Source organism: Podarcis liolepis (assembly GCF_965112155.1).
Source record: "Podarcis liolepis genome assembly, chromosome: 10".
NCBI classification, from domain to species: domain Eukaryota; kingdom Metazoa; phylum Chordata; class Lepidosauria; order Squamata; family Lacertidae; genus Podarcis; species Podarcis liolepis.
Window position 1 is genome coordinate 45,932,694 of NC_139562.1, and position 12,884 is coordinate 45,945,577.

General features: G+C 42.0%; 1 protein-coding gene across 3 annotated transcripts in view; it reads right to left on the reverse strand.

The window, feature by feature from the left end:
- HMGA2 (high mobility group AT-hook 2) overlaps window positions 1-12,884 on the reverse strand; it is a 134,479-nt gene that overhangs the window by 59,786 nt on the left and 61,809 nt on the right. For 2 of the 3 annotated variants that reach the window (XM_083463871.1, XM_083463873.1), the window contains exon 4: window positions 6,046-6,190. The exons of the other annotated variant lie outside the window; for it this stretch is intronic. In XM_083463871.1, the coding sequence (XP_083319997.1) occupies window positions 6,046-6,190 (145 nt within the window). The remainder of the gene's footprint in view (window positions 1-6,045; window positions 6,191-12,884) is intronic. 3 annotated transcript variants of the gene reach the window in all.

The following is a 12,884-nucleotide window of genomic DNA, read 5'->3' on the forward strand; positions in this document are numbered from 1 at the left end:
ATTGTGCATATGACTTGTATTTTAACTGTAACCCACTCTGGAATTGCATTTGCAATGAAGTGCATGTAGTAAAGTTTTTAATAATATATATCTGTCTACTGATAATCTCAGCCACCAGGGAAGGCTTTCACTACAGTGGTACCTCAGGTTACAAACACCTCAGGTTACAAACACTTCAAGTTACAGACTCCGCTAACCTGGAAGTAGTACCTTGGGTTAAGAACTTTACCTCAGGATGAGAACAGAAATCGTGCAGCGGTGGCACAGCGGCAGCGGGAGGCCCCATTAGCTACAGTGGTACCTCAGGTTAAGAACGGTTTCAGGTTAAGAACGGACCTCCGGAACTATTTAAGTTTGTAACAAGAGGTACCACTTTACTGGGGAAAATGAAAAGGTTCATGTGTAGACATGCCCCTTCTGTCTTGACAAAATTCATTTCACCACCAGGCTGTTGTTAGCCATTTAAAAAAAAAGGCCCAATGCAATGACAAACAATATGTTTGGTTCAAAATCTTAGGACCAAGCAATCTTTCCAGAGTCACATAGTGAAGTCCCCTATTGAATGGCCCTGAACTACAGTGGTGCCTCGCAAGACGAAATTAATTCGTTCTGCGAGTTTTTTCCTCTTCAAGCAGTTTTAAGAAAAAGGAAACAAACTTGCAAGACGTTTTCGTCTTGCGAAGCAAGCCCATAGGGAAATTCGTCTTGCGAAGCAACTCAAAAAACGAAAAACTCTTTCGTCTTGCGAGGTTTTCGTCTTCCAAGGCATTCGTCTTGCGAGGTACCACTGTAATTCCACATGCCGCAAACCATTCTGCGGGCAACAGTGTTATCAGACAAATTTGAATATAACCCCCGCCCTGCAAAAACCTCTCTCTCCTCCACAACAAGCTAATGGGGGGGAAAGTAGCACTGTCTGATCTTTGTGGTTTCTGAGATTAAAGTTTACAGAGCAAGACTGAATTTGTTGCTCCTCTGAGAAATTACTTTTCACAACAAATCCTTTGCTGGGACAGTGGAATACTTGTTTGCCAGCTTCTAGGGAGGAAACCTGCAAATGTAGTCTCTCTCTCCCCTCCCAAAACATTACAAAGAAACTGTATCCAGAAAGAGATGGAGAGGGAGGGAAATAGTAAAGGCTGGTGGAAACTGTAGTTCATATTATGATATTAAAGGCGAGACATTCCTTAATAACCTTTACACACACACACACACACACACACACACACACACACACTGCCATTGAAATGCTATTTTTAAAATTCCAATCTGGAATCTACCTCCATGCAAAAGTAAACTTTTGAATCAGGACTCCTTATGCATCCTCTTCCCCTGTGGCATAAAATCAACTGGGGAGTGAGGGAAGATGTAGACCTCCCAGTAGGCAGCACATTTATCGTATATTATCTTATAGAATCTTCTTACACACCAAAATGACACAACGCAAGCTGCTGAACAGCCCATTGGTTTATCGAGGTAGGGTGAGCGTCCTAGGATCTACGAACACAGCCAGATGAACTTAAAACAAATATATTGATTTAAAAACAAAACAGGGAAACGAGGAAATGTTGAACTCTTCTCAGCAACAGCAATTCTGATTCCTCCGCTTAAGGTTACTGTGTTTTATTTACGGTGAAAAGATCCCATTAATGCTTCAGCCCCATCAAACAGCAGACCAAGTCCATGAATGGCACCTATCAGAGCCCAGGGTAAATCCAATGATTAGAGGAAATTTGCCAAAGGGCCTTTGTAGCTGAGAAAAATGCCTACTCCAGAGAGGAATTTAGAAAATTCCTGGGAGCACAGGCCTTCCTTTGTTGGCAGCCCGGCAGTATTCTGGAGCAAATAAAAGCGCGCACACAAAAAATAAGAACTTAGATGCAATGAACATTTGAAGAAAATGTTCAAAGCATTCGTTAAAACATTCCTTATTGCATAAAACTGTGCCGACTTTGTTTAGAACCAACTTAAAAGGGCCTCTCTCAAATTACCATCGTTTCGTTTGAATGTTTCTTTTGCTGTAACAACTTATTCCCCTTTTTCCTGTTATTTGTCTAAATTAACCAAATAAATAATGTACTAGTCCAGCCATTTAATCGCAGATCACAGGCTGACCACCGTGTGCTATTTTTCTGTATGCCCTGAGAAAATTCTTGGCTAGATAAACCGGGGGTACTAACAGCATTAAAATATGGGGCTACAACTTTCTAAGCCAGCCAGGTGTGGCATGATATTTTACTAGGGGTGGTTTTTCCCAGGGGAAAAAAAATTGTGTGGGATCCAGTTATACACCTAGCGAGGCATGCACAATTGCTGTTAACCTCACAAGTATGCTTCTTAAAATTAGACATAGAAATATATTGAATCATTACATCCAATAAATAATTGGAAAGATGTTTTAAACAACATATTAATAGTACTGATTTTTGAAAATGCAAAGAGTAGTCAAATATTTGACTTAATGTTGTATTTTTAAGAAGTAAAGGGACCCCTGACCATTAGGTCCAGTGGTGGCCGACTCTGGGGTTGTGGTGCTCATTTCGCTTTATTGGCCGAGGGAGCCGGCGTACAGCTTCCGGGTCATGTGGCCATCATGACTAAGCTGCTTCTGGCAAACCAGAGCAGCGCATGGAAATGCCGTTTACCTTCCCACTGGATGTGCTTTCGAACTGCTGGGTAAGCAAGAGCTGGGACCAAGCAACGGGAGCTCACCCAGTCGCGGGGATTCGAACCGCCAACCCTCTGATCGGCAAGCCCAAGAGGCTCAGTGGTTTAGATCACAGCGCCAACCGCATTTCTAAGGTTGTATTTAACTACATGCAACTTGTAACTGGTTTTCATATCCATGTTTTGTTGCTTCATTTGATGAAAAGGTACCACCATCCTGAAGTGCACTAGGATTCCTGATAAACGTATTAAATTAAAAACTTCCATTAATGGAGTTTTCCATCACACTATGCATACAACGAGGGCTTGGCTGGCCCATGATGACAGCCAAGTTCAACAGCTTGTGATTATTATTCACCTCATCAGAAAAACTTTTTATCCTAGAGAAGCGAACCATGCTCCATTTGCACATTTGGTCTCAATTCATTACAAGTTGAAGTGGTGCTACCAAAAAGCACCACAATTTATTTCATGTTAACAATAATGAAAAAGTAAAACCTACATGAATGCAATACATAATTGTTCATGATTGTAATGCTGAATGCTGCAGGCAATACATTTTGGCTCAATATTTCTCCAATACAATATTCACTATTATCACATTAAAAACCAAACATCCTAATTGAATTTCAAACTGAACAAGTCCCCGTAACAACCTTTGCAGAATTTGTCTTTTGCTCCCGCTATTTCTCTGTTGGTGTGTTGAATTTTAAACTGCTTTTGCCATATATATTTTTTTTGAAATTATTGTAAGCTGCCTTGGATTGGCTTTTGTTTAGAAAGGCAGGATATAAATTTTAGAATACGTAGATCATGTTCACTTGACTCTTCTATCTCATGTTCATTAAATACTTTTAAGATACGGCTCTATAAAGCTGCCCAACAAATATAGCCCCCTGCATCTTCCAAGCTCCTAAGTGTTATTGCTGTCAAAAGCAAAAGCGTGGGGGAAACAGACAGGGTAGGAACTAGGGCAGGGACAAGTGCCCACAATAATTTGCCCTGGGTGGAAGGGGTGGGAGAGAAGCAAAAAGGTAGCTCTCCAGTCTGCATGTTCCTGCACCAGCATCCTAACCAAAAACATTTTTTGCAAAGAGGTCCTGCTCAATTAAGAACCTTCCACATGCAGGCAAAACACAGTAAGAACATATAACCAGCATTTCACAGATAAACATAAGCGGACAAGTGTTGACAGTGCATGCACAGAATAAGAAAGCAAGCACAATCCACAGATCAGTTAAGTAAAAAAAAAAAAAAAAAAGCAAGCAAATTTGCGCTCAGATTGATTCTGCACCTCGTGGGCTGTGATTGTTGTTGCTATCAATTAAATAACGTGAATAAGCTAGGCATATATTGAAACTAGAAGTCAGAAGAAGACAAGAGTCAGATGACAAAAGACAATAGGCATTTGTATGGGTGCTTTTCTCCCTTCCTATAACACTTCATTGTAATCAGAGGCCTGATTTTCATGTTATGGTTCAATGCCACTCTAAAACGTAACATGAAGAGGGTTTAGAAAAACACTTGATTCCAAACAACAACAACGACAACAACAACACCATTCAGACCCTGGTGCCTCTGGGTAGTTAAGGGGAAAGTAGTGCTGGAAAGACACTGCCAGTCACCAGACAATACAGTGGTGCCCCGCAAGACGAATGCCTCGCAAGACGAAAAACCCGCTAGACGAAAGGGTTTTCCGTTTTTCGATGCGCTTCGCAAGACAAATTTCCCTATGGGCTTGCTTCGCAAGACGAAAACGTCTTGCGATTTTTTTCGCTCCCCCCTTTTTCTAAGCCGCTAAGCCGCTAATAGCCTTTTAGCCGCTAATCCGCTAAGCCTTTAATAGCCGCTAAACCGCTAATAGCGCTAAACCGCTAATAGGGTTGCTTCGCAAGACGAAAAAACCGCTAGACGAAGAGACTCGCGGAACGGATTATTTTCGTCTTGCGAGGCACCACTGTCCTGAGCTAGCTGAACTGTGGACCAGCTTGCTATAAAACAGCTTATGATGTTCCTGAAGTTTCCCCCTAGTGTACTACAGGCTGCAGGTGAGAACGCAATGCTCCCACCATGCAAACTAGTCATCTACTTTTCACATGCTCATTTCCTATACACAAAGGTGTTTTGGTGGGAGGAAGGCGCATTTAAACATACAACACCCACCTTCAACCTGAAATGGTACGCAGTCTCCCCCGCTCCCCCCAAAAAGTGTTACTGATTGTTTCTCCCGAACACATAAATTGGCCCTAAGCTTGCTACATGAGACTTAAAATTTTGACGTGGGACATTTTCAAACAAGCAATCCTGTGTGTGTTCTGAAAAAGTACAGCTGCCTGAGGTTACTGCTTTGAATAAGGACCCTGCATGTTTCAATCAATCTTTCGTTAAGCTGCAACAACATGAATTTCTCATGCTTGATTTGCACATAGCATCAACTTCTCTAGGCCATGCTGATGATGAGCAGACAAAATATTTGCAGGCAATATTATGTTGTGAACCGCCCTGAGATCTACATGTATAGGGTGATATACAAATGTAATAAATTAATTAATAAATGCAAATAAATATTCAGTCTACTAAAAGGCCAAATTCCGGTGTTTTAAACCAATCTGCAGATTTCAGTTTCCAGTGTAAGAATTTGGTCCTATGGTACTTATCTTGCTTACTCAAAACCATTTGCTACTATTTACTTGGTGTGAATAATTAGTTGCAGATTGCATGCATTAATTCAAATATCTTATCTGGTCCTGAAGTCCATGCAATCTGTACCCCAACACATTCAATAATTGTGACTTCCTTTCCCCCCTCGCCACTTCTTATAGTTTCACTGATCTTAAGGGCTTTTCTTTGCAATGTGTCCTTAACTGCAATATGTTTCCTCATAAAACCAGTTATAGACTTTTATTTTATGTTGGCTTTTTCCCTTCTCTCGCTCTCCAGACTGTTCACTAGGATGAGGAAAGAGCAAAACAACAGCAGCGTAGGGGGAAGTCTGATTTGGCATGTGCGCTCACTTGAAACCCAATAAAACGCTATTTATTTGCAGTGCTTGGTGACTGACGCTCTCACATTTTTCAAAATAATGAAGTTGCAAAGGTGCTGCCTTTTATTGCTCTGCAAATGTTGTTCATTTTACTGTTTGCTTTAAATGCTGCTTTACTGCTCCTGGTGGGCTTGCATCTATAAAGCAGTGTGATGGCAGTGACGGAATACAGAGCCCCCATTAGCATGTAAGTGGCCTGCTTGCGGGCGACTCACTCGCTCTCGTTTTCCACTCGGCAAAAAAAAACACACGCTCACAAATATTACAAAGCAAGAGTTTGCATCAAATATACGGAAAATATACAAAGAGATGAAGCTCAGGAATAGAGCACATACTTTGCATGCAAAAGGTCCCCGGCATCTCCAGGTAGGGCTGGGAAACACCCCTGTCTGAAACCCGGCAAAGACGCTGCCCGTCAGTGACTGTAGACAATACTGAGCTAGATGGACCAGTGGTCTTGACTCGGTATAAGGCAGCTTCCTATGTAAGAGATAAGAAAGCGGGTATGATGGCAACACCGGGACTCACCACATCACTCACTTGGCACCTTAAAGCTACACTGCTCTAGAAGTACTACTCTAAAAAGGAAGACAAACATGCTGGAAGAATGTACCTCTTATTCTGACCCTACGATTCCCCCCCAGCAGGTCTGGCATTTCGTCTACAAAACGTTAATGTAGAGATCAGCACAATTGCTGTGAATCAGCATGGCCATCCCAGACTCAACAAAAAACCCCTCTCAAAACTGTATCTGTCCCTGCTGAAATCCATACTCATTTTGCCACTATCGTTGTCAGGCCCTCATATATTTTATTATATAATAACTGGAGCTAGCACATGTTGCAAAGAAGTGCCCAAACGGTCTAGGCCAGTGTTTCCCAAACCTGGGTCTCCAGCTGTTTTTTTCAGACTACAATTCCCATCATCCCTGACCACTAGTCTTGCTAGCTAGGGATGATGGGAGTTATAGTCCAAAAGTAGCGGGAGACCCAAGTTTTGGAAACAGTGGTCTAAGCCATGCTTCAAGACTTAAATTTAACCTTCACCCTCCCATTTCTCTATATGCTGAACCAAATGACACCGCCCTAACCCATGTTTTTCTGGGAAATGTAAGAAGGCATGATATTCCAGTTTAGGACCCAGTTCCAGAGCAAGCTTCCCCAACTAGCTGCCCTCCAGATACTTTGGTGCACAACTCCCATTAACCCCAGCCAGCATGGCCAGTGGTAAGGGATGATGGGAGCTGTAGTCCAACAACATTTGCAGGGTTGTTCCAGAGCCACAAAGAAGAGGTTGGAAGTGACATTTTTTCACTGTAGGTATTTGCATAAGGAAGACATTTTATTATTCCTAAAATGAGTGTATAAGCTCTTGAGGAAAAAGGAAATTCATAGAGTCTTCATACAGGTATTAAAAATATGTGAACTAGTCCTAAGTGTACAATACCAACGGGTGGAACACAATAAAACAAAGGCTCATGGGAAGCAATACAGTGGATGAAGGAGACAAGAGAGAGGGAAGGTGAAGACTGCTCTTCCCTTCTCCCACATCATCTCCAACCTAGCTCCAAGAAACTGCAGGGCTATTGCCACAAATTAGCTCAGCCCCATGCCTCATTCTACAGCCATTTTCATAAGCTAGATTCCAGGAGGACCCAGAAGTTGCCATCATCATTGTTTCAATGACTATATGAAATCCTAGGACATACTAAGTTTGCATCAACAGCAAGTTCTTCTGATATGGACCCTACAAAACAGGTATGGTGGTTACTACAAGGATGTCCGGTCATGGAAGATCCTGAACTGTAGAGGCCACTTGACACCTAAGGTTGAGAGTCCTTTGTATCTGCTAGCTCCATGGAAAATGAACCATGGGAAAGGAGCACCACAGAGCAAAAGGAGGTGGGCAGAAGCACAGCAATTTCCTTCTCCCAGCCTAATGGGTGCAACTCAAGCTCTTTCTTTCTAAGACACACTAGTGGCTTGGGCATGGGTGCTCATCCAGGGAAACAATGGCAGCTTGAGGATATCAGCTGCTTTTGGTCCTCTCGCTGTTATTTTACAAGGATTAAAAACCCTTTTAACTAAGTGCCCCACTACCACCTACGTACGCAGCTGTCTGCATGCTGGAGTATGTATCTAAAATAAAATATAGCTATTACTAGGATGCGAATAAGTCACCATTGCTGTGTATATTCACATTTCACTTGTTGTAGCAAAGCCATAATCAAAAGAATACTTAAGATACAATGGGTTAACCTTGACTGACTGCTGCAATGTACTGCAATGACTCTGGAGGCTATACTGGCGCAGAACATCACAGCTCAACATGGTATGGGAAAGGTGAAATTGTAATACATCCAACATTTTGGGTGTCATCCATTTGTACTCTTAATGAAAGTAAACAGCAGCAGAAGGCATCGGTGCCACACACAGTTAAAGCCATGAGCCTACATAAATTACGCAAATCGGAAGTTACACAGAAATCCATGTGAAATAGCATGTACATGCACATCACTGTGCGAAAGTACAGCCTAAAGTGTTAAATTGTGTAAAGGAATGATATATTGAGAGAATAACATGTTAACTGGAACCCTCTGAAAGGAATGTAAATGGCCACAAATCAGTTTCTTTAATTGCCATCAGCTGCATAAATTGTATGACAGTCTAAAAGATAAGTATCAACTCTGAGAATAGGTCGTCGAAAAAATGCAAACCCGGCAAAATGCATGCACTCAAACATGCTTGGTTTATCACATTTTATTTGATAAGTGCGGCAGATGGCTCACATTTAAGGGTTGTTCATTTTTTAAAGTGAGACAACCAGAGTTGAAAAATAATATGCTTTGCGGCCTGCATTTAAAGGAATTATTATAACAAATCAACATGATTGTTAGCTTGATTATAGTGGCAAGAATCAGGCTTATAAAGGAAGACAGTAGAAAGCTGGAGGCCATTCTTCTACATTTGGTTCTGCTCAAAGATTTCTATGAGTTAATTACAGAGCCCTCTCCCGATGGGCTCCTCAAATACCGCCATGATCATTCCAGCATATGAATCCAGAAAGATCTAAAGTTCTATCAGAGAGAAGATACATGGCTAATGGATCTTTCGAGCCTATGTAATGACAGTATGCCAGAAGACAAACTTGGAGCAAATTTGTTGGAATTACTTGCTAAACACCCAACACCAGCCATCTATTTTCTAATTCGCTAAGGGATTTGGAGATAGCAGCACTCATTGCAGTAGCTGGCTAGACTCCAAACAACACACAACATTGCCATTCACAACCAGCAATTTTGTGAATGGCTTTTAAAAAGGAAATTGTGGAACCCTAGGTGCTAAAAAGGATTTTACAGCTGGCCTCACTTGTAGTTCTGATGCAAACAGATCCCTCTGTATCTGCTATTTGCATTGGAGGATCGGGAAGAGAAAGCTACCATTTGAGCAAAACCCATCTCTGGATGAGAAGGAACTTGCATGAGAGCCCAGAGCTCTGTAACGAGAGTGCGTGCCTTGCATGAAGGTGGTTCTATATATAACGGGTTTGTCGGCAAGCTATCCAGCCTGGTACAAAGTAATTTCCAAAGTCCAAGCAATGTACAGATGTGACAGAATTCACTGTCCTCCAGCAGATGCTAATGGAAAAAGGGAAGGCCAGAGAAATAATCATGCAGAGACCCTGCAGGCAATCTCTTCCAGGTATGGGTTCTTTGTGATCCAAGGTACCGCTACAAGATTATTATTTTCTTCCTTTCTTTTTTTCTCTTAGCACACTAATGTGCTCTGGCACAGGGTTTGGGGATTTATGTTGTAAACTGAGGTGTAGTGGCTGGGATCACAGGGGGTTGAAGACCTGTTACTACTTGTACAACAGGTTCCCAACAAGATCCCTGCCTCCAATGCCCTGGATCTGCCCAATAAGCATGAAAATGAGCTTTTTAGCCACTAAGTCTTTTCATCATTTGTGTGGCTTGGAGTCAATGAAAGTGAAAGCAGGTACCGTATTTTTTGCACCATAACACTCACTTTTTTCCTCCTAAAAAGTAAGGGGAAATGTCTGTGCGTGTTATGGAGGGAATGCCTACGGGTGGCATGCCTACGGATTTTCCTCCTCTAAAAACTACGTGCGTGTTATGGTCGGGTGCGTGTTATAGAGCGAAAAATACAGTAAGTCAGCCACTGAGAGTTGACTCCTAGGGTTACTCTGGAGAAGCAATGAGGGAAGAACATCAGGGAGGAATGGTTCTGTGTACATTAATCCTCAGCATTTAGGAACAATGAAAACACAAGGTGCTTTAGTTTCAAGAATGGTGTGCCAACTCTATTATGTACAATGGAACTTAAAGGAAAAAGCAACTTAAGTCACTCCAGCAGAAAATATTGGAACACTCCAAATAATTTATTCATGCACATACACAGAAAATAGTAGCTCTAGCTGAGAAGCAACACATGGAGATCTGCACTGATTATTGCAATGCATCCCTAATTATTAGTAAGGTTAAGGTAAAGGTAAAGGTAAAGGACCCCTGACAGTTAAGTCCAGTCACAGATGACTTTGGGGTTGCAGTGCTCATCTTGCTTTACAGGCTGAGGGAACCGGCATTTGTCCGCAGACAGTTTTTCCAGGTCATGTGGCCAGCATGACTAAGCCGCTTCTGGCGCAAAGGAACACTGAGACCAGAGCAGCAAACGAAAATGCTGTTTACCTTCCTGCTGGAAGTGGTACCTATTCATCTACTTGCACTTTTTGGTGTGCTTTTGAACTGCTAGGTTGGCAGGAGCTGGGACCAAGCAACAGGAGCTCACCCCGTTGTGGGGATTCGAACCGCCGACCTTCTAATCGGCAAGCCTAAGAGGCTCAGTGGTTTAGACCACAGCACCACCCACATCTTAATTATTAGTACTCTTGTATAATTATAAGATCATGGTATAATCTTAGAGGGGGCATGGCCAGGGCTATCATAAAGAGATGGATTTCTGAATTTGCCACTACACTATTGATTGTTAATCATAAACAGCTCAATCTAAAGCTTTGCTGGGTTCATACACGATGTTTTTCAGTGCAGCACCTGAGACTGTGGAGCTCCAATAGGATGGGAGTTCAGACATACTCCAGAACTTCTGGGTCAGACAGAACTGAACGTGGAGCTGCCACAACCTCATGCATACTGGGGAAGAGATTGCAGGGGTAGCCTTGAACACACAAAAAGGGTCCTGCAATATTTCTCAAAGGTTCTCCTGTGCTAACAGCAATTAGAAAGTTCAGCTGTAATTTCACCCCTTGTTCAGGCAGGACCTTGTCTCACCTTAAACAGGAAATGGGGACTGAGTTAGCAGAGCCTGAATATAATGGAAGTCTGTAACTGCAGCGTAGGTAGCACAGTCATCAATATAAATCTGTCATAGACATATTCTTGGAGGAAGAGGAACTTCCATATGCTACAGACCCGACAATTTCTGATGCTGATGCAGATTGATGGCACTTGAGAAGGAATAAGCCTTTGAACCATCAGTGCTGCTGATAATGTTCAGGGCTAAGGAAGCTGGCCATTATTAAGAGAACGTGACCCTTTTATAACAGTGCACCAAACCGATACCTCCTTAAAGGAAGTGAAACAGGAAGAGTGATCGTTTTGTACTACTGCTACAAAGGACAAAGGACTGTGCGGTTCAGGAAAGGGCTCACAGACTGAAATATATTCTGCGTATCTCCTTTCCACACTTTTAAATATGGTATTAAGCTAGCAAGGGTGGTGCCAGAAGGAACTGCTCTGCACTTGGGAGTACCCTGCCAGAGAAGGTATCCTAGCACCACCCTTCCTAGTTTATTGCTATCCTCAACAGCAAGGAAAGAAGATGTGCCAAATATATTTTAAGCTATCACTTTCCGCCCCCTGAACAGGCAGGGCCTTGTCAGTTGAGGCACCCTGACTTTGGAATGCCTTTGTCAGAATGCACTGTCCTTATCCCCACCCCCCACCCCCACCCCCAGGAGAATAACATTTCATTTGTCTTTTAGTTCTGTTTTTACTCTTCTGCTGTGTTTCTAACCAGCATGCTGGAATCTGTTTCTTGTATTTTATTTAATTGCATTTTAATTTTTGAATGAGACTCTTTCTCATTGTCTGTACAGGCTACTGACACATGATGACTACACCTAGCAGTGGAGCGTATCAAGTGATTGACATACCTGGCAGGCATAACTTTTGTCTGCTTTACCTAGAAAATGAGTCTAAAATTTGGCCAACGTATATTTATTTTGGCTTCTTCAGCACCGATGAATGAACTCCTGTCCATTTAATTCCTATACACATTTGCAACTGTTGAAGGGGGTGTGGCAAATGGAAAACAATCGTGCTATATACCAAACTGGTGAACAAGCACCAAGTGAAACAAACATTGAAGACCAGTTATTAGACAATTGCATTGGATTATTAAAACACACACACACACACACACACATTTCCCCATCATCACTGCCACCAGAGCAGTATGAAAATGTCTTATACAGGGCCAGTTAGCCCAGTATTGTAAACTCTGATTGACAGGAGCTCTCTGGTACAGGATGTTTTCCACCTGCTACCTGAGATCCTTTTGGAGGTCAAACCGAGACCTTGCATACGCAAAAAAGGAACTCTGCGTGCTGCTGTCAATGTACACCTTGACATTTAGATAGCGTGAAATCATGTTTTCATGGCATATTTTTCAGTCAGCTACATATATCTGGCTTCAGATGATGATAGTTAAAAAAATTCTACCACAGTTCTTCAATCTAGTACCTTTCAAGCAAGCTAATATCTTCTTATATAAGTACATTTGAGGTATATGATCCAAAGTTGGGTATAAATTTTGCATACCTGAGCAAACAGCACACAAAAATAAAAATGCAGCAATGGAACCAACAGAACTTTTACAAAACACTTATGTAGTTGAAGTGGTAAAGGAAATGACAGAAACTACAAATTGAAAGAGATATCTAGCCAAATATTCTGGAAGATCCCTGCTGTTTTAGCTTGCAGCGTATTAAGAGCCTTGGATCTATGAATGAAAGTGGTTTGGAGCAAATTAATAAACTGCTCAGTGTCACTATTAATTAATTAACAGCCATTCTCCCCCCCCCTCCCAAGTAGGACTAACAGAAGGCTTCCTATGTTCTACCACTAACTGATTAA